General features: G+C 39.3%; 1 protein-coding gene across 2 annotated transcripts in view; it reads right to left on the bottom strand.

The window, feature by feature from the left end:
- The window catches only part of rybpb (RING1 and YY1 binding protein b), a 117,234-nt gene that overhangs the window by 17,202 nt on the left and 76,359 nt on the right, over positions 1 to 23,673 (bottom strand). For both annotated transcript variants that reach the window (XM_073072387.1, XM_073072388.1), the window contains exons 3-4: positions 8,224 to 8,391; positions 1,730 to 1,825 (exon numbers count right to left, since the gene is read on the bottom strand). In XM_073072387.1, the coding sequence (XP_072928488.1) occupies positions 1,730 to 1,825; positions 8,224 to 8,391 (264 nt within the window). The remainder of the gene's footprint in view (positions 1 to 1,729; positions 1,826 to 8,223; positions 8,392 to 23,673) is intronic.

The following is a 23,673-nucleotide window of genomic DNA, read 5'->3' on the forward strand; positions in this document are numbered from 1 at the left end:
CAAAAAAGGTTTATTCAAACTTCGCGGCCTCGCTTTAAAGCCTTCCTGATCCCGCCCTCCCCGGGCGGGAATGCTGTAGGGGGCATGTATTCACAGTCCCATCCCCTGCGCGGGCTTTTCCCCTTGCTGGTGAAGCAGGCTTGGCGCCCTCTTTGGGACCTGCCTCGATGCCGGCACACACAGCTTTGTGAGCCGGTTCGAGTGCGCTGGGAAGTGGGTCGCCACAATAGGAATCGCAAATCCAGAAGTGTAAAAAACCTCATCTTGTACACTATCCTTTGGGGAAAATGTCCAACCACCCCATTGCCTCATTGTAATCATAGGCTGTTGAGAAGAAACAGAGTGAGTAAGAAGAAATTTGGTTTCTTTGAATCTTGTACAGCAAACAATCTCATTCTCAAACGTGTTTCAACCTCAGTTTGGTTCTTGCATTTCAATCCCACCCCAGCTGCCAAGCTACCAGAACACTGCTGAATTGGAGGAATGCAGCGATTTGGGGGTTAAGGGACTGAAGAAGAATGCAGGGGTGTAGAGGAGCTAGCAAAAGGAGAGATTTGAATCTGAGAAGTCAAAATTACATTAAAATATGACAGTTAAAGCAATATATCTATCTTTCAAAATATTGGTATTTTGTTGTTCAGTGGTACAATTAAGAAAACAATATGTATAATCATTGTTTTTACTCAGAAGTCACACTTTCATCTTTCTCGGGCTTTGAATGATCAATATTTCTCATGCAACTTCTAATCAACAAATCAATGTGAATAAATCAGAATTTAATCAAAATAACATTACACTTCTGCTTGATGGGCTGAATGGCATGATTCTGGTATGCCTTTACACCTTTCGCAATCAACACAAAAACTATCACTACTGAAAATGAGCTGTATTTGCAATGTAAACCACACAGAATCACATTAAACCACATTTCACCATTCAAATTTGTGGTTAAGAACAAAGGGTCAAATTACACATTTAGCAAAATCAAGCCATGTGATGTACTGACAACGTATTTACACAACCTGAAGAAAATAATTGAAATCAAAATTTTACAAGTGTTTTTAAAAAACTGTTCCCAGACAATGTGTTTGAAAGGCACATTAACCCTGGAAGAGATGTGGGAAAGTAAATAAACCTTTCCCAAACTACATTCTTATGTCCTGCAGATTATGTAACCATGTCACCTGGGTTTGTTAAACATAATACAAGCTGGGGTTACTGAGTACTTTATCATTAATACATGTGTGTGTGTGTTTTTTTTTTAAAGTGTTTGGGAAGATTTCTATCAGTCTGCAAATTGGACCAAAACTGTGACCTTTCTTTTTATATAAAAAAAAAGTCACTTGTGCTTTCTTCCAGTCAGTAACAAGATTGGAGTGTCTCTTAAGGAAATTATCAAAATAACACATATAAAGCCATGATCACGTCAATATTAAAGAAAGGTAACAATTAGGGAGAAAAGGCAAATACTCCCCCCCCCCACCCCTATAACTTTATTTGCTTCAAGTCAAAAATGATTGGATATTAGTGGTTTGATCCTGAAAATAGCTTTCTTCTCAATGTTATCATGTCCTAAAGATATCCTGTTCAAAAAGTAAAGCTGCTGTAATTATTTTTCCCAAATCTACAAGGCATATTAAATAGTTAATTTATGCTCCAAATATCAATTTACAAAATGAAAGTTATGTAATCATGCGACTGTATTTTGCAAGAAATAAGAACATTTTACCTTGAAGTGTGTAAGCTGTCGGTTTTTGTTGTGGCTTTCCCAGATTGTATACTGTTGATTTCACTCGGGGGTCCCTTTTCAAGTTCCATCTTCGGCCTGAAAGACAGTTCCAACATGTATATGCCCAACAATTCTGCTAAAGGATTGTTACTCAAGGAATTAACAAAAATGTGTAACAACTTTGAATAAACACCTTCAGTAAATATATCTGAATTGGATTCATTTATTCTATAATTGCATTCTTAATTTGTAAGCACACATCCAGCTGGTAACATTAAACTAATCAAATATCATACTGTTTAGTATATTTATGACAAAATATTCAAATGCTTGCAATTAATTTCCAACTTGTGTAAAATCTTGGTTGATTTAGCAGGTATATCCAAGGTGAATGCATAAGCTGTTGATTGCCATTCTGGCAAAGAATATTATAAGACACTAATAACATATGTCACATAATTGGTTAGCTGCAGGCATACTATAAGCTCAGTCACTGGCTAAAATAGAACAAAGACCTAACATCCTAAAAGGAGGAAGTCATGGAGAGATTGTCTACTGAGTCTCTGTGGGTGGAAGTTAGGAACAGGAAGGGGTCTATAACTCTACTGTTTTTAAAAAAAAAATATAGACCACCCAATAGTAACAAGAACATTGAGGAGCAAATAGGGAGACAGATTCTGGAAAGGTGTAATAATAAGAGTTGTTGTGTTGGGAGATTTTAATTTCCCAAATATTGATTGGCATCTCCCTAGAGTGAGGGGTTTAGATGGGGTGGAGTTTGTTAGGTGCGCTCAGGAAGGCATTGGGAAAAGAATCTGGTCAGCTGTCAGGTTTCTCAGCGGGAGAGCATTTTGGAGATAGTGATCAGAATTCTATCTCCTTTACCACAGCATTGGAGAGGGATAGGAACAGGCAAGTTAGGGAAGTGTTTAATTGGAGTAAGGGGAAATATGAAGCTATCAGAGAGGAACTTGGAAGCATAAATTGGGAACCGATGTTCTCAGGGAAATGTACGGCAGAAATGTGTCAAATGTTCAGGAAAATTTGTGTGGCATTCTGCATAGGTATGTTCCAATGAGACAGGGAAAGGATGGTAGGGTACAGGAATCATGATGTACAAAGGCTGTTGAAAATCTAGTCAAGAAAAAAACTTCAAAAAAACTAAGTAATGATAGAAATCTAGAAGATTATAAGGCTAGCAGGAAGGAGCTCTAGAATGAAATTTGGAGTGCCAGAAGGGGCCATGAGAAGGCCTTGGCGGGCAGGATTAAGGAAAACCCCAAGGCATTCTACAAGTATGTGAAAAACAAGAGGATAAGACGTGAGAGAATAGGACCAATCAAGTGTGACAGTGGAGAAGTTGCGTATGGAACCGGAGGAGATATCAGATTCAGTATTCACTACAGAAAAGGACCTTGGCAATTGTAGGGATGATTTATAGCAGATTGAAAAGCTTGAGCATATAGACATTAACAGAGGATGTGCTGGAGTTTTAGGAAAGCATCAAGTTGGATAAGTCTTTGGGACCAGATAGAGGAAATGCAAGGGAGGAGATTGCTGAGCCTCTGGCAATGATCTTTGCATCATCAATGGGGACAGGAGAGGCTCCAGAGGATTGGAGGGTTGCAGATGTTGTTCCCTTATTCAAGAAAACGAGTAGAGACAGCCTAGGAAATTATAGACTAGTGAGCCTTATTTCAGTGGTTGGTAAGTTGATGGAAAAGATCCTGAGAGGAAAGATTTATGAACATTTGGAGAGGCACAATATGATTAGGAATAGTCAGCATGGATTTGTCAAAGGCGGGTCATGCCTTATTTTTTGAGGATGTGACTAAACACATTGAAGGTAGAGCAGTAGATGTAGTGTATATGGATTTCAGCAAGGCATTTGATAAGGTACCCCATGCAAGGTTTATTGAGAAAGTAAGAAGGCCTGGGATCCAAGGGGACCTTGCTTTGTGGATCCAGAATTGGCTTGCTCACAGAAGGCAAAGAGTGGTTGCAGATGGGTCATATTCACCTCATATTCTGAGGTGACCAGTGATGTACCTCAGGGATCAGTTCTGGGACCCCTTCTCTTTGTGATTTTTATAAATGACCTGGGTGAGGAAGTGAAGGGATGGGCTAGTAAATTTGCTGATGACACAAAGGTTGGGGGTGTTGTGGATACTGTGGAGGGCTGTCAGAGGTTACAGCAGGACATCGATAGGATGCAGAACTTGGATGAGAAGTGGCAGATGGAGTTCAACCCAGATAAGTGTGAGGTGGTTCATTTTGGTAGGTCAAATATGATGGCAGAATATAGTATTAATGGTAAGGCTCTTGGCAGTGTGGAGGATCAGAGGGATCTTGGGGTTCAAGTCCATAGGACACTCAAAGCTGCTGCGCAGGTTGACTGTGGTTAAGAAAGCTTACGGTGCATTGGCATTCATCAACTGTGGGATTGAGTTTAAAAGCAGAGAGGTAATGTTACAGCTATATAGGACCCTGGTTAGACCCCTCCTTAGAGTACTGTGCTCAGTTCTGGTCACGTCACTACAGGAAGGATGAGGAAACTACAGAAAGGTGCAGAGGAGATTTACAAGGATGTTACCTGGATTGGGGAGCATGCCTTATGTGAATAAGTTGAGTAAACTCAGTCTTTTCTCTTTGAACGGCGGAGGATGAGAGGTGACCAGATAGAGGTGTACAAGATGAGAGGCAATGATCGTGTGGATAGCCAGAAGCTTTCTCCCAAGGCTGAAATGGCAAACACGAGAGCGCACAGTTTTAAGGTGCTTAGAAGTAGGTACAGAGGGGATGTCAGGGGCAAGTTTGTGTGTGTGTTTTTTTTTAAAAAAAGGCAGAGAGTGGTGATTTTGTGGAATGGGCTGCCAGCAACAGTGGTGGAGGCAGATACGATAGGGGTCTTTTAGCAGACTCCTGGAGAGGTACATAGAGCATAGAAAGACAGAGGGCTATGGGTAATCCTAAGTAATTTCTAAAGTATGTACACGTTCGGCACAGCATTGTGGGCCAAAGGGCCTGTATTGTGTTGTAGCTTTGATGTTTCTATGAATAATGTCCTAACTTTCAGTTTTTCCTTGTAACTCAGGTCCCCAGTCCCACAACATCCTTGCAAATTTTCTCTGTACTCCTTCAACCTTATTTACATCTTCCCTGTATGTCGTGACAAAAACTGCACAGAATACTCCAAATTAGGTCTCACCAATTTTTTGTACAACTTTAACATCCTATCTCCTGTACTTAACACTTATAACTTATGAGGGTCAATGTGGAAAAAGCTTTCTTTACAACCATATTCACCTGTGCTAACACTGGCAATGAATTATCAATCTACGCTCCTAGATTGCTTTGTCCTACCGCACTCCTCAATGCCCTACTGTTTACTGTGTAAGACCTACCCTGGTTAATCCTGCCTCACTTCACTCATCCGCATTAAATTCCATATGCAAATTTTCAGCCTATTTTTCTAGCTGGTTCAGATTCCCCTGCAAGCCACGTTAGTATTCCTTGCTATCCACTACACCCCTAGTCTTGGTGTGATCTGCAAATTTCCTGATCTAGTTTACCATGTTATCATCCAGATCGTTGACATAGATGGCAAACAAGGGACACCACACTGATTCCTACAGCACTCCACTAGTCACAGGTCTCCAGTCAGCGAAGCAACCGTCTACTTCCACCCTCTGGCTCCTCCCATAAAGGAAATGCCTAATCCAATTTATTAACTCATCTTAAATGTCAAGTGACTTAACCTTCTTGACCAACCTCCCTTGCTGGACCTAGTCAAATGCCTTGCTAAAGTCCACTTGTCTCACCTTGATCAGCTTTCCTGGTAACTTTTGAAAAACTCCCAAGATGGTTAGACATGAAGACATGCTGACTATCCTTAATCAGTCCATGCCTATCCAAATACTCATCTGGTCCCTTAGAATACCTTCCAATAATTTTCCCACTGCTGATGTCAGGTTCACTGGCCTACCATTTCCTGGTTTATTTTTAAGAGTCTTTCTTAAACAGCAGAAAACATTGGCTATCCTCTAATCCTCTTGTATCTCACCTGTCACTATGGTGAATTTAAATATCTCTACTAGGGCCCTGGCAATTTCTGCACGCCTCCCATACAGAGCAAGGGAACACCGTGTCAGGCTCTGGGGATTTATCCACTCTAATTTGCCTCGGGACAGCAAACTACTGCTCCTCTGTGATCTGTATAGTGTTTATGAATTTGATATTGCTTCTGAGTAAATATAGATGCAAAAAAATCATTTAAATTCTACCCCCATCTCTTCTGGCTCTATGCATGGATTACCACTCTGATCTTCCAGAGGACCAATTTTGTCCCTTGCAATCCTTTTGCTCTTAACATATCTGTAGAATCCCTTTGGATTCTCCTTCCCCTTGTCTGTTACGGCAACCTTGTGCCTTCTTTTAACCCTCCTGATTTATTTATTTTTTTCTTTTATAGTGTCTGTTGTATTTCTTATTCTCCATAAGCACCTCATTTGTTCCTAACTGCTAACACCTGCTATGCAGCTTTAAAAAAAATCAGGGCCTTAATATCTTCTGAAAACCAAGGTTTCCTACACCTGTTATCTTTACCTTTTAGTCTGACAGGCACATACAAGCTTTGTACTAACAAAATTTTAGTTTCAGTTTCATACTTACCAAGTACACCTTTGCCAGAAAAATGCCTGTCCCAATCCACACTTTCAAGATCGTTTCTGATACCATCAAAATTCTGCAATTTAGAATCTCAACTCACAGAGCAGACCTAACATTTTGCATCCTTATTTTGAAACTAATAGTGTTGTGATCACTAAATGGAAAGCGTTTCCCTATACAAACTTGTATTGCCTGCCCTGTCTCATTCCCTAATAGCAGATCAAGGAAACCTTCCTGAACACATCAGACAAACTCTATCCCATTTAGTCTTTTACAGTATGGATGCCCCAGTTAATATGTGGAAAGTTAAAATTACCCTCTATAACAACCTCACATTCAAGAGAAAATCTGTAGATGCTAGAAATCTGACCAACGTTCACAAAATGCTGGAGGAACTCAGCAGAAGGCAGCATCTATGAAAAAAATGTACAGTCGACATTTTGGCCTGAGTTCCTCCAGCAGTGTGTGTTGCTCTATAAAAATCTTATGTTTCTTGCAACAGTCTATGATCTCTCTACAAATTTGTTCCTCGAAATCCCTTGGACTATTCAGTGGTTTGTAATATAGCCCCAGTAACACGATCATATCTTTCTTATTCCTCAGTTCCACCCATAAAGCCTCAATATATGAGTTCTCCAGACTGTCCTGTTTGAGCATTGCTATGACATTTTCCCTGACTAGTATCACCATCAATCCTCCTTTAATCCCTTCGGTCTGTTGCGTCTGAAACAACAGAACCTGCCCTTCCTGCAACCAAGTCTCACTAATGGCTACAGTATCATAATTCCAGGTGTTGATCCATACCCTGAGCTCTTCTGCCTTCGCTATGATACTTCTTGCATCAAGACAGGACAGCAGTCGCCCCATGCTCAGACTTTGTCTGAGGTCTTAAGAACATGTCCCCACAACCTCTCCACTATATGTTCTGGCACTCTGGTTCCCCACAAGCTAGAAAACATTGACATTCAGAGATATTTAATGGTTCTTCTACAAAGCAATTAAAAAAGCCAAATTGTACCTTAAGCTTTGTTGATTCTAAGGCAGTTAGAATAAGGAAACTATATAGAGCAATCGTACAAGACTTAGGTGAATGGTTTAAAATCCTTACCTTGGTAAGGATTTACTTAGTTTTGAGGTAGCACAACAAATACTCCTAGTTTATTTCCTGGAATTAGACAGCAAGCAGCTACATACCAATGGATTAAATAGAATGTGCCCATTTCCTCCACTTTTTAATTCCCAAACTTGAATCTCATTGAAATGAAACTTTTTAGAGGGTTTGCGCAGATCTTGAGAAACTCGTTCCTCTGATGAGACAGGGGCTTGTAAGTTTACTACAAAGAAATGAGTCACTATAGAACTGCAGTGAGAATTTATTTCTACTACGATTGCAGATCTTTGAAATTCTCCTCCACAGAAGGCCACAGACGACAAGTCTACGGCCTTATTCAAAAAGATTAATGCATTGTTATGCATTCAGGGTACCAAGGGATTTAGGAATAGAACAGGAAGTGGAATTAGTATAAATATTCAGCATTAACTTGATGAATGCAAGGCACCTACATAGTCTTAATGCATTTTGTATGTCTGAATTCTTATTTAAGAATGTAACTATTTCTGGAGGAAGCTGCATTATCCAATTTATTATACAATTCCACTGAATTAGCACAGTAACTACAAGACTATTTTTAAATTATATAAGTTTAATGTTGTTAATAAATCTTCAACTATAAATTCTGAACAATGAGACCTCTTACTAAGCATGAAGGAAGACATAAAAATATAAAATATTAGAATTTATAAAAATGTTTCATAACTCCACTTACTTAATTTTTTTGTTGCTGTTCTTTTTGCTTGCATTTGAGCTTACTTCTTTTTCTTTGTCAGGTTTATCTTTTTCAACCTTTTCCTTCTTCTCTTTCTTTGGAGGTGGAGGTGTTGCATACTGCTGTGCTACTTGTTGTGCAACCAGCTGTGAGTTTATTCTTGGCTTTCTGCAATTAAAAGAGATGCATTACTTTTATTATATGATAGCACATTTCCACAAACATAAATACTTTAGATAAGTAATAGTATAAAAACAGTTTTACCAAAATTAAAAACACAATCAAAATACATCAAATCCCAAACACAACTAAAGTTTTAGAATGACTTAAAAATACCTAAATAGGCTGGGATAAAAAAGGACTTGCATGTCCAAGTGACAGTCTATAAACATATACAACTTTACAGCACAAGTTAAAAGTGTGAAAGTGTCTTTGCATACTAATACATTACCAAAAATATCTCTGCATTTCTGTCTACTGGAAACACCTAAAGCGCTCGACATGGGAAACAGATGCTGAACCATGAAAGTCAAGATTCCACAATCATTAGTTCAAGGACAAATAAAAAAAATTAGTGTTGTAATTGCTATGTACGAGTCCCAGATATCTGTATGGACTACTGACAATAAAAAGGATAGGGTGAATACATTCAAGAATGGAACCAAAAGACGGGGTTTGAGCAAATATTAGAAACGAGGCAAAAATGTTGCACAAGAATTATTTACAGAAAGTGGCAGCGGAAGGCAAACCAAATGCAGTAATTAAGGCTGATTGTGACTTAAGTACAATCGGCCCTACTTATCCACGAATTCTGCATGCGCAAATTCAACAAACCGCGAATCGTGAAAACCCGGAAATGCTCTTCCAGCACTTGTTGTTCTAGCATGTACAGACTTTTTTTTAATGTCATTATTCCCTAAACAATGCAGTATAACAACTATTTTACATAGCATTTACATTGTATTAGGTATTATATGTAATCTAGAGATGATTTAAAGTATATGGGAAGATGTGCGTGGGTTATCGTGGATCGGGATCGAAAAAAATCCTAAGCTCTCTTACTAAGTAAGTCGGAACAGATACATCCGGTATTATTTAGCGTCAGTTAGTCAAACGCTTGTCTTAGTATATAGTATATATTTTTCCTTTCTATGCATATAAAACACTTAAGAACGTATGTTTTAGCGCTGGGTTCGGGAACCGAAGTTCCCAAGTTGGATCCAGTGACAAACCGCTCCCGAGTGTGCTCTCCACCGTGCTGGTTTGATGTGGAGGATCAAAAACCCAAAACCCAATAATTAAACCACTGCGTTGCTTAGTAATAATTGTAGCTTTCATGGGGGTGGAGCCTTTCTCACGATAACCTTTAAAATTGTTCCGATCGTTGACCGACGTAGCCTAACGCTTTTTCAATGACCGATAGCGTTTCACCTCTTTCCGATCGCTATATTATTTCCACTTTATTTTCAGTTGCGATCGTGATTATTTTCGTGAACAGAAACACTGTGGATTCAGAGTTCTGCTGCCGGGTCCTAATGTCCACTGCACTGCGACAGGTTAAATAAGGTCTGAGGTTCCACTGGGTCCTAAGATCCACCACATTGAGACAGGTTGAATAAAGGACTTGAGCATCCGCGAATTTTGGTATCTGCGAGGGGTCCCGGAACCAATCCCTCGAGGAAAAGGAGGGCCGACTGTAATCTATTGCAGGGAAAGCAAGCTTCATACACATTAATATTTGCCTTTATTCACAACTTCTTATATTTGTATTTGTAAAGCAAAAATAAAGTTTGAAATTAGAACAGAAATTTGCTAGAGTTACTCGTGTCAGACATCAGTTCCAGAGACAGAGAGAAAGGGACACCATTTCTATGACCCTTCATCACAACTGGAACAGTGGAAACAAGAATTTACTTTTCAGAAGAGGAATGGAGAGAAGGCATTTGTCACCTGTCTGCCCGATTACATAATAGTCAGCATTTCTATATTTATTCCTGATATTTTATTATGTAATCAATTTTAATCTCGGTCATCATTTGAGGACAAGTCAATCTTCTCAAAGGATCTAGTTAAAATTTCAAAGTACACAGATAGAGAATTGAAAAATCTTTTTCAAAATTCTAGAATTTTTGAGAAGCTCAGAGGTCAACCTGTGAGATATTTGTAGAGTCAATTAACACACTGAATAACTAATAATGCAAATACACACTGGCAAGAAACCCAAAGAAAACATGTTTTTTTGTCAGTGGTAATAACATTAGGCATGAAAAACACCTTCAAACAAACTTAAAAGTAATTGCTTGAAGTACTTTGTTTTGTCATAGTCTATATCTTTAAATCAATTCAGCTTCCTTAAAAATGAATCTATTTACACAGGCTGCAGTAGCACTTTGAGTTTAAAATGCTTTTATTTTCAAGCAGCGTTACTAAAATGTGTCACCACCTTCTGAATATTTAGATAGCCATAGCAATAAGGATGGCAGTGAATATTGGAAGCTCAGGTTGAGGTATTTGAACTGGCAATGAAGACATGATCCACTGCCGGTAATCTGGGTACGTGAAGACAGAGAAGGACACCACAGAGGTTCTGAGGCAAACAAACACTAAGCAGGCACGAGAAGTTTTAGTTTCTGATAACTCCATAAACAAACAATTCAAAATAGACACAATCTATGAACCCCTAAGAGCCAAAGAAACACAAGCCAATAGAATTCAAAGGTTAACTGAAGGGGTAGCCAATCTAGACCAAGGCAAGCAAACAGGGGCCTATATAAACACGAACACATCTCGATGGACGAAACGTCTACATTCTAATTGCCAAGCTCACCGAACACAGCACAGCATTTCATGTAAGTGGCATATCACAGGTGCCAGTATTAAACCAATTTTTTGATGCATTTTAATGACCTTGATGTCTACAAAATTTCAACCTTCTTAAAATGCTCTCACAATAACAATAGGGAGGACAGTAACAGACTTGCTAAATATATGGAGCAGCACCGGTTAATGCAGAATAACAACATTTTGGTAAAAAGAATGAAAAGCAATATGATTTTCTTAATAACTATTAGCAATACAACATATTGAGAAAGGTTAACAAAACAAAGTTTACCACTGGCTTTATTAATAGAGACCAGTCTGGCTGGTAGGCCTCAGCTGAAATACTATATTCAGCTCCGAGCAGTGGAACAGTACTATGGATGCCAAACTTCATTCACAAGCAGACTGAAGTTGGGGATATTGCTAACTGTTACGAACCCCGTAACTGGGTCACTTACCAGCAAAGATAGAGAGGTCCGTTGAAGTCTGATGATACGATTTTTAACAGTATTTATTAGTAAAAATACACAAAAATAATATCAATGCAAACATACAGATAATATACGTCGTCAATACTAAATCTAAAAGTGTGGGTATAATAATAATCAATAAGAAATAAGCTCTATCGTTGTCTAGGGGATAATATATGGTCCGATGGAAATATAAAGTTCACTCAGTTCATGCAGGCTGCAGCCTTTGGGGACCGCTGTAGGGCAATGGTTGGGGGGAGGGGGGGAGAGAGGGGGGGGGGGAGAGAGAGAGAGAGAGAGAGAGAGAGAGCCTTACGGTTTGGAATGTGGGCTGGTCGCTCAACAAGACAAAAGCCATTGTCTTGGGAGACACCTTTGTGGAATAAGGAACTGGCCTACGTGCAAACCCTCAGGGCAAGGTGAGATGAGTGATGGGGGAAAGATTGCCTCGCCCCCCGACCCTGATGGACATCGACAACCCTGCCAGTCCAGATAAAAGGTGGGCCGCCGAGGTGGGGCCTCAGACGCACCAAGGAGACACACGAAGAAGACACGATAGTGCTTCCCGTCGGAGCGGGAAGCCATTTTGAAGGAAGCCACGTGCGTTAGATTCTGGATCGGGAGTCTGTGGCTGGAACCAAAGGACAACCGTTTTAACTAACAACAGGGATTTGCTTCGCAAAGACGACGGGCAAGTGTTCCTTCTCTCTCTATCCAACACATGAAATGTCAGCGGTTCCCGAAATGGGGAAGCCTGCAGACTTTGAGTGACTCTTATACCCAATTGGACTCAGTATCCCCTAGACAACGATAGAGCTAATTTTTGATTGATTATTACTACACCTGTGCTTTAGATTGAGTTTTGACGATGTATATGATCTGAATGTTTTGTAGTAACCATACGTTTGTGCCCCTTTATAAATAAAAACGTTTGAAAATAGTAGCACCAGACTTCAGCGGACCTATCTATCTTTGCTGGTAAGTCACCCGGTTACTGGGGAATGTAACAGCCTTCATATGTTGAGCAAATCTGCCCATCAAAATAACCAGGGAATCATGGCCCTGTCCCATGTCTTGAAAACTGTTGTAGCTGTCAAAAGAAATGCCTTGAAGAAATCCTCAAGATGGCAATCCCATAACATTTTGAATTGAAAAGTTCTGACTCTTTTCATCTGATTTATTTAAAATTTGACTGCACAGAATAAACAACTGACAAATCATCTAAAGCATTTTGAATAGAGTAGCAGCAATAACACTCAATTATTAGCATATTTAATCACCCTTTGTCCCAATGGAACAAGGCCTACTGGCAAGAAAGGAATACAATAAAGTGTACTACATTTCACTGTACCTTTCTCCCAATATTCTTTCCTCCTTTATGCTTTGAATCACCTTAGTGATGACTAAATGGCTATATCTATCCCTAAGCTGATTCAATGTGCAAAGAATAATATTGGGGAAAGGTACAATGAAATTTAGTACACCTTGTACAGTGGTTTATGTATTCAGCATATTACAATATCACATACACAATAGACATTGTACAGATGTGACCATGCAGTCCCCCCTCCCAAATAATGCTGTGGATGGCAGTGAAATTACATTCCCAGAAAATGATCCATATTGTGATTTACCTTAAAGTACTGTCAACTACATACGCATCAGGAAATGCCAGATGAAAAGCACTGTATTTACTTTTTATTCACCCCCCCCCAATAAATTCTGTAAGGGCAAGTTTCCGTAATAAAAATGGCTGTAATGAAGGGGACCCCAAATTATATGCACTACACTCAAGACTCAAAATTACTGTCATGGACAACTACGTGATCAAGTAATTAAATACTGCTGCTCCCCATGTTGCATTCAAATTTTAATATAACAAAGCATAATCAAGATAGAGAATAACCGGAAAGAGTATTATCTTAAAATCATTTACCATATTGAAAAAGTACAGCTCAAAAATAAAAGCATTTTATATGACCAAATGTTCCACTGGTGGACTCTGTTTCCAGGCATAATATTGACAACTCAGTTGTTGTCAGATGCCAAAGCCAAAAGACCTGTTTTGTTAAAGCATTCATTTCAAATGCCCATTAAAATGAGTTCACAATCAATAGTTATTGACTTATCCATACAGTGGTTCACTTCCTATCAGTTTCTAAATGTCAACGCTGCAACTGCATTGAAACAAGTATAACGAGAGATGCAGCTAGGACCAAAAACTTTGTACGCTCACCAGGGGCCATCTGTAACAATAACCAAAATTGTATCCGGTGGTGCTTCCAAGTACTGTTCATCGGTTAAAGGACAGTGGGTAAGAAGTGATTTTATGGGGGCTAGAGCAAATCTGACAACTCCCAGGACTATCACTTCCAGTCAGTATACCTATGACCATAAAAAGGAGGATCGAGTGTAGTCTATTTGTTCCTTCAAAACTGGCCTACCATTTAAAATTTCATATCTGATCTACTGCTCCTGCATTTTTCTTAACCTTACCTCTGTATCCCTGAATTCTAATATCCCAGTTTTGAATAAAAGCAATGACCAAACTGCCTCTGCCCTTTGGGATAGGAAATTTCAAAGATCTGTCAGCTTCAGTGGAAAAATTTCTGCTTATTTTGTTTCTGATTTGTCTTGATTATTGGACTCTTTCACATGCCTTCACATCAAGTCCTCTAAGAATTTTGCACATTTCAGTTAGGTAACTTCTAATTTTTTTTTGTGAATTGAATAGGCAAAAACTCTATTCTCCAATCCTCCTTATAAGACAGAATCAAGAAGCAGTCTGGGTGAATATTGCCTGCATTAGTACAGTGGATTCCAATTTATTGGGACATAGGCACAGTACATTTTGGCCCAATTAGCTGATGTTTCATGGAAATAGTTAAAAGGTATAGAAAGGATTTTTTACAGTATGAGTAGATATCACAACTGGTGTACTCTTTGGTTGCAGTGACTATTTTTGTGCCTCCTTCCTGCTTCCTTCACAGAGCATTGCAGAACCACCTTCCTGGCTATTGTATTTCAATATGGATCTTATCCATCCAGTATGCTCGATGTGACTCTGCATGCTAGGACAGGCATGCCCCTATCTTACTAGGGTAAGAGACCCGCCAGCTACACTCACCTGTATAGCTCACCATTGAAGCACTGTACCAAGATCTGGTTGCTGTTGCATGCAAACAGCTATTTGAAGCTATGGGTGAGAACTGAGTGTCTGGTGGGAACCAAAGTTAATGTTTAAGATGATTGTGGACATCCTAAATTTTTCATAGTTCCTAACTTGTTGAGGTAGTAAAATTGTTTCATTCTCACTCCTGGCCATTTCCAAGTCCGAATGCTTGAAACCACAGTAAGCAAAATACAGTTCTGCTATTTCTCGCCAACTATGACAAAAATCACTGCCTTTTGAACACAAATGTGTGCAATTGATGCTATTTAAGATCAGTTTGCTCTAAGCGCAACGTGATATTGAACGGCCATACAAGAGCACATGACTGATACTAGATAAAAACTGTTCAGCAACAGTCTCGTCTCAATTAAATGCCACAGTGTTTCAAATAAATAAGGGAATCCTGCCAATTTTCTCTTTTAAGAGTTGTCTGAAATAAGAGGCTCTCTGATTTACCATTGGCCCAATTAACTGGAACCCACTGTACCACTCTTGTTGGTAAAGTAGACAAAATTTTACACAATTTTCCAGATGTTGGCTAAACATTTTCTATGTAATTTAAGAACGGAATCTTTAATCACATTGAAATACACTCAAGGGAAAAATACACCATTTGCCTGTCTGCAGTAGTAGCATCTACCTTTCAGTGACTTCAGAGCAAATTGTCCCTTGATTAGGTCAGGATTAGATTGGGGGATTGTTATGCAGCATGGCTTTAAGGGCTGGAAGAGCAGACTCCATGCTGTAGCTCAATAAAATTTTAAAACAAAGTTTTATTTGGCCAGAATAAACTTTGTCAGGACCAAATCAGCACCTCAGTCAACACCAAGTGATTTGGTTGGTATCTTTTTTGCTTAAGCTTAGCTTAAAGCCAACCACGTCACAGCAGGTGTGAAGATACATAGAAGTCAGGCTAAGCAAAGACAGGATGTTTCATCCTCTAAGGACATTGGAGGATCAAGTTTTTATAGTAATCCAACAGTTTTAGTGTTAGCTTTTAAAAAAAGTGAATTTAAATTCTACATCAGCCAATGGTTGGCTTTGAAATCACCTGCGTTTGCTCCCACTGTGCTGGACTTGTTGCTATCCTAGATCAAAAAGTGATTAAAAGAGGTGAGATTGAGGAAGGCAAGTTATGAAATCACCGTCTATGACAATAAGATGCCATTTAACTATTTCCAGCATTAGGAGAATGGAGAAGTAAGAAAACCACATGCATTTTCTGCAAAATAAGCCATTACCTTTATTATAATCACAATCAGTTTTAACTGTTAAAACTTAAACCCCAGTTTCCAAGTAATTTCCCTCTTCTTCCTACCAAAATATCGATCCTTTCACTCATCTACACTGAGCTCACAGGCTAAGTATTTGCCCATTCTGCAAGTTAGTACTCTGAAACATTGCAATTATCTCCTGAATCTCATGTCCATATCTCTGAGGATCTAACCTGGTCCCAACACATTGTTGCAGCTATAAAGAAGGCAAGACAGTGGCTATATTTCATTAGGAATTTGAGGAGATTTTGTTTGTACCTAAAACACTCAAAAACTTCTACAGATGCACTGTGGAGGGCATTGTAACTGGCTGTATCATCTGGTATGGGGGGGAGGGGGGGGTTTACCCAGGCATACTGACTCAGGATCGAAAGCCACAGAAAGTTGTAAAACTAGTCAGTTCCATCATGGGCACCAGCCTCTGTAGTATCGAAGACCTCTTCAAGGAGCAGTGCCCCAAAAAAGGTGGTATCCATTGTTAAGGACCCCTATCATAAAGGACATGCCCTCTTCTCATTGTTACCATCAGGAAGGAGGTACAGAACTCTGAAGGCACACACTCAGCAATTAAGGAACAGCTTCTTCCCCTCTGCCATATGATTTCTAAATGGACATTGACCCCATGAACACTACTTCATTTTTTAATTTCTGTTTTTGCACTACTATTAGGGTTACAATTTTTAAACTATTTAATATAAATATATACTTAAAACAATTCATTTAGGACTGAAGGCTGACAAATCCCCAGGTCCAGATGGCCTGCATCCTAGAGTACTAAAGGAGGTGGCCCTGGAAATTGCGGATGCATTGGTAATCATTTTCCAATGTTCCTTAGATTCAGGACCAGTTCCTGAGGATTGGAGAATGGCTAATGTTATCCCACTTTTTAAGAAAGGAGGGAGAGAGAAAACAGAGAACTATCGACCTGTCAGCCTGACATCGGTGGTGGGGAAGATGCTAGAGTCCATTATTAAAGATGAAATAGTGGCATATCTAGATAGCAGCGATAGGATTGGGCCGAGCCAGCATGGATTTACCAAGGGCAAATCATGCTTGACTAATCTATTGGAGTTTTTCGAGGATGTAACCAGGAAGTTAGACAAGGGAGATCCAGTGGATGTCGTGTACCTCGATTTTCAGAAGGCATTTGATAAGGTCCCACCTAGGAGATTGGTGGGTAAAATCAGAGCTCATGGCATTGGGGGGAAGATATTGACATGGATAGAAAACTGGTTGGCAGATAGAAAGCAAAGGGTAACGGTGAATGGGTGTTTCTTGGAATGGCAGGTGGTGACTAGTGGGGTGCCACAGGGCTCGGTATTGGGACCACAGCTGTTTACGATTTACATCAACGATTTAGATGAAGGCATTAAGAATAACATCAGCAAGTTTGTTGATGATACTAAGCTGGGTGGCAGTGTGACATGTGATGAGGATGTTAAGAGAATTCAGGGTGACTTGGATAGGCTGAGTGAGTGGGCAGATACTTGGCAGATGACGTTTAATGTGAATAAGTGTGAGGTTATCCACTTTGGGAGTAAGAACAGGAAGACAGATTATTATCTGAACGGTGTAGAGTTAGGTAAGGGAGAAATACAAAGAGAAGGTGAATGAGCAAGTGCAGCAGGCAGTGAAGAAGGCTAATGGAATGTTGGCCTTTATTACAAAGGGAATTAAGTACAAGAGCAAGGAAATCCTCTTGCATTTGTACAGAGCCCTGGTGAGACCACACCTGGAGTAATGTGTACAGTTTTGGTCTCCAGGGTTAAGGAAGGACATCCTGGCTGTAGAGGAAGTGCAGCGTAGATTCACGAGGTTAATTCCTGGGATGTCCGGACTGTCTTACGCAGAGAGGTTAGAGAGACTGGGCTTGTACATGCTGGAATTAAGGAGATTGTGAGGGGATCTGATTGCAACATATAAGATTATTAAGGGATTGGACAAGATAGAGGCAGGAAGTATGTTCCAGATGCTGGGAGAGTCCAGTACCAGAGGGCATGGTTTGAGAATAAGGGGTAGGTCATTTAAGACAGAGTTAAGGAAAAACTTCTTCTCCCAGAGAGTTGTGGGGGTGTGGAATGCACTGCCTCGGAAGGCAGTGGAGGCCAATTCTCTGGATGCTTTCAAGAAGGAGCTAGACAGGTATCTGATGGATAGGGGAATCAAGGGATATGGGGACAAGGCAGGAACCAGGTATTGATAGTAGATGATCAGCCATGATCTCAGAATGGCGGTGCAGGCTCGAAGGGCCGAATGGTCTACTTCTGCACCTATTGTCTATTGTCTATCATGTATTGCATTGTACTCCTGCCACAAAGTTAACAAACTTCATGACATATGCTGGTGATATTAAACCTGATTCTGATGTGTTCGCCAGACACCCTAACCAACCAATATTCTAAATCACTATTTTATTTAAATTGTTAATAGCAATTTCAACACTGACCCTTGTGGAATACCATAGTCTTCATTTTCTACTATATACAGGGATCCTTTACTTCCTCTCACAAATGGTCAGGCTAAGCACAGGATCTAAGAATCTAGTGCTTTCCCAACATATATGATGAATAAACTCTTCTTGGGCTCCCCAGCTACATACAAGTATCAATCATAACCAACGTTTCAATGACAAACTCTGCCACTTTCATCAGGGATAACACCTGGGCACATCTAGTGCAGCGCTACCTATACACCTGTCACCCGTCGCTCCTTATTGGATGAGGACTAAGCAATCAGGTTTCCAGTGCAGTTTTTACTTGGAGCAAAACCTTCGGCTTTGTTAAAATTCTTTCCCCCTAGATTTATTTCATGGCTTCCTTTATCAGGTGGTCCCAAAAACCTTTGAAATAAAACTAGAGGGAAAAAAATTTAACAAAGGTGAAGGTCTCACTCTAAGAACTGTAATTCAATTTTAAACAAGGAGGAAGAGCAGAAATCCGATTAGCTAAGGACAAACCAATCAGGAGGGATGGTATAAATAGTGCTGAACTAGACATACCCAGGCATCATTTCTGATGAAATTGGCAAAGTTGCCATAAAAACGTCAGTTACAATCAGTACCTGTAACCCAGCTGGAAGTCCGAGAAGAGAACCCAAGAACTCATTAGGGTGCAGGCCAAGAGGCAGTTTTTTTGGCAGAGGAAGGAAATTACTTTTAAAAGTCCTTTTGTTTACTACTTTGTATGTGCATTTTATAGGTTTTCCTTCTTTTAATTTATGTTGATTTACAGTTTTTAAATACTTAATGCAAACCAAATGGGGTACTGGTTATATTTTTAATTTTGCACAGAACACACACCTCAAACTTCAACTTACATTTCAAAACATTATTAGTATGATAACAGGTGAAACATCCTCTTGTCATCTCAGTTCTTTAGATAATCATCAGTAGTTCAAATATGCAACTGTTTTTGTTGGGCTACTCTGCAATTAAGGAACTTTGTCCTTTGGAAACTAAATTTTGATGAAAATACTCCCAACTGCTGCAGCATTATTTTTCACTAATCACATTAGGAATTAGGATGAGCAGTTCTTTACATCTTAATTCATTCATACAAGATCATTTTTGTTGCATATCTTAGCTATGAATATATTACAATGCTTCTGATCTGGTAACATGGGAAGCCAAATGTTTGGGAAACAATTTAAATTTCATAAAAGATTTGTATAAATATTAATTGATTCACTACACAGATTTTAATCAACAATCCTCATTACAACTCAGAGTTCTCATTTTGGATTATGACAAGCAGCCAACAACTGTTGGAAAAATAAGAAACTTAATATAAATATTCAGTACTTCGCTTGATTTGTTCACAATAGGAATGTCAGAAAACAAATCTACTTCCAAATATTAATATAGCAACTGAGTGCAGTTTCATTTATGAATGAAGCTAACATGGTTAATAGTCACAGGTTTGTTTTCATTGGAAAAAATCTATTCAAAGTGGTCCTGATTGTGGTAGATAAAAAGAGAGGCATAGATAGATAGTAAGAAACACTTCTCCTTAGAAGAATCATCTATAATGAACAGGCACACATTTCAATTTGAGTTAGTAGATCCAGTGGGAATTTCAGACCTTTTTTTCCAGCCTGAATCCAAAAGGACACTGGAAGCAGAAAGTCACAAATTTAAGTATTCAAAAGAGCACTGGAGATTCTATACCATAGAAAGCCAAGGGTTGAGTGATGGAATATGAAATTAGTATAGATACTTGTTGGTCAGTACACACGCAGGAGTTACCAAGTTGCCCCACTGAATGTGTGCCTATTCCTGCAAGGGAATAAATGTAGAGTCTCTGACAGTGCCTCTGATAAGGTGAAGGCCTGAAGTATCCATACACTTTGATTAAGACACGGTTGTTTTCTTGTGGGGCTCAAAATGATGTACAAGTTCAAGTTATTGACTCATTACAGGATCCCTCAGAACTGAGAATGACTATTCCACTTACATTCCGTGGATTCTGATGTGAGAGATGAGGGAAATGTGAAAGATGGAGACTCTTTACCAATTTGGAATGGACTGAAGACTCATGGTATCATTTGAAATGCAGGTTCTTAATTTGGAGTGGTGAAGGTCCAAGATTCTCAGGGTTAATAGGAATCTTGAAATTTTCTGAAGTTTTGACTGCATCTTGAATCTTCTCATCTGTTCAACTGGAAACCTCTTCAAAAGATTGTTCTAAATAGAGTATCTATTGGAGGAGCTGATGTCAGATGTGCAAACAACAGGGCTTCCGCAGAGCCCAAAGTAACTAAGTCCACAATGCTGAGGAAGTTTACTTGCAAAAGGACACCAGCAGTAATTCACTTATTCTTCCAGTGAAGATGAAATATTTTGCAGATTTAGCATTGGTGGTACCTTTCCATTACCTTGAGGATGCACAGCAGCAACACACCATGCACTAGTACCAACAATAATCTCAACCAGTAATCTTCTGTCCTCACATGAAAGTAGCCCATAACACCCTAAATTTGGACAACTTTAGTCCTTATGACTGCTCCAAGTAAATATTTCACATCTACACCACAAGCAATTTTGTGATTATGCAATGGTTGATAGGTTAATTAATCATTGCAAATTGTCCTGTGACTGGGCTAGGATTAAATTGGGTGTTGCTGGACAATGCAGTTCTGTACTATCTTAATAAATAAGACACTTCCTTTTTAGCTTTGTTACATGTGCTAAAGGGAAGCCCTTGCAACTAGTAACATTATCTAATATCAAGATAACCCTGGGCTAAATCAGCAAATTATGAGCAGCAACCCTCATGTCTCGATACAAGCTCTGCTCCTATCCTACTTAGAACACACCCAAGCAAGTGATGACAACAGGATGAAACCTCGACTTGCAACCAAAGAGTACAAGTCCAAATATTGCAATGAAAATGTGCTTGGTACTAGACTGCAAATAAATCTGAATCCCAGTACCATTTCGCTGAAAGGAAATAAACCCTCGCAGAAAAGTTGAGCAGTACATTATACATAGGATTTACAGTTGAGAAACTTTTCTCCAACCACTTCAAAACTTGACATTTATCTGTCAGCAAGAGATATGGATAATCTCTTGACATAGTTTTTCCTTCAGCCAAACACCAAACCTAAACTTTTTCACCTCAGATAGTGCCATAGATTGAACACCTGTGGATTAAATCTTTTACATTTAACTTTGCATCCATGACCCCTAGTTCTTAGACCAAGAACTGAAAACAGTAAGCATCTACCCTGCCTCACTTTTTTTTTTGTTGCATTTTTCAGTATCTGCATTTAATGTTCTGTACATTTCCCCAAACAGTATTCAACATTTCAAGTCATATTGAGCTCCTCATTTTAGGCAGTGTTTTGCCAAAGTGGCTGAATTCAGTGAATGATTCCCAAAACACTCAATGTCAATCATTGAGACTTTGTTTTAGAATAAAAAATGAAAACACTTACCGTAGATTCCGGACTACAGAGCGCACCTGATTAAAAGCCGCTGGCTCTAATTTTAGAAATAAAATCAATTTTTTAATTGTACAGGCCGCACCGGATTTTCAGCCGCAGGTGTCCCACGTTGTAATATGAGATATTTACACAGAAAGATATTACACGTGAGGATTTTTTAACTTTTAATTAAATCCATATGGTAACAAAAACAAATACATATTGCAAATGCTTTTTTTCAAACCGTGCCCGTAACGCGGCTACTTTTAAATATACGTTGCGTATACTTCTTTACTGAACAACATTCCAATATCTCCTAACGACTGGTAAAAAATATATATACTGCAGCCTACCAGGAAAAGTTATTGATCGCCTTTAACTTAAAAGCAGCGTTCGCTCAGATCCAAAGCCGCTCGCGTAATGCGCTCCCTCCCTCCGTCCCGTTTTATCGCAAACCGGCGTCTTCCCACAAGACGCGGCGAAACCGGGTGTGACGTCATAGCATCCCGCGATGTAGTACAGAAAACAAATATAGTTAAAACTCTTCTAATTTTAACTAGAAAATGAATTACTAAGCGAAAATATTATAAACTAAATAACTGCCATAAAGGCAGCACAATGCTTTTCTTCGAGTGTTTTCCATGTTGATGAGGGTGAGTACAAATGACTGATTTACAATAATTTAATTGTGAAAGTGCACTTGATTTATCGTACAATTTCATTGGACCTCTGTGAACTACTCATCAATTTTATTGGTCTACTGTTATGAGGCAAAATGTTTACGAGGCGGCATGAAAAAAATCATGTATTAGCCGTTCCGTTTTAAAGGCCGCAAAGTTCAAAGCTGTTCAAAATGTGGGAAAAAAGTAGCGGCTTAAAATCCGGAATCTACGGTAATTCTGTGAGATTTCCCCCCATATACTTCACTGAGATTTGCTTTCATTATATTAATCCTATAACTGGAAAAATATAAATAGATGTTTTTAAGAATCCGTCATCCTATCATTCTGGGTACTTCCGCCCACTCAAATTTATTCACCCTCACATGAATACTGTTCAGCATTCTTAATATTGCTACAGTGGTTCTCAAGCAACTTGGAAATGAGTCTCAAAAATTAACTGCAAATAAATAAATTAATTGCAAACAACAGGACTGCTGTTCTTTGGCGGCGCAATTCTAAATTACTACAGGAAGCTGTAGAAAACAAAGGGAAAATACAGAACTAAGGAAACTTTACTAGAAAATCAAAGTAAAAACAGGAAACGATTATGAAATTACATACAACACTTTCAGTGTCACTGAAAAATTATGACCCAGTGAGAACATAGGACTTGGTTTAACATCTGATCTGGACACCTGATTTTGACTTTCCACTTTTGGAAAGCTTTATCTTTTATTTAATTTATGGGATGTGGGCAGCACCAGCTAAGCCAGCATTTGATGACCAGCCTTAGTTGCCCTTGCGAAGATAGTGATGAGCTGCCTTCTTCAACCACTGTAGTTCTTGAGGTGTAAGTACACCCACAGTGCTGTTACGGAGGGGATTCCATGATTTTGACCCAGCGACAATGAAGGAATGGCGATATGTTTCCAAGTCAGAATGGTGAGAGACTTGGAAGGGGATTTCCAAGTGGTAGCGTTCCCAGGTATCCGTTGTACTTGTCCTTTCAGATGGTAATGGTTATGGGTCTGGAAGGGGCTGTCTTAGGAACCGTGTTTTGTTGCAGTTCACCTTGCAGATAGTACACACTGTTGCAACTGTTCGATGGCGGAGGAATTTGGATGCTTGTG

This window comes from Hemitrygon akajei, chromosome 19, assembly GCF_048418815.1.
Source record: "Hemitrygon akajei chromosome 19, sHemAka1.3, whole genome shotgun sequence".
Taxonomy (NCBI): Eukaryota; Metazoa; Chordata; class Chondrichthyes; order Myliobatiformes; family Dasyatidae; genus Hemitrygon; species Hemitrygon akajei.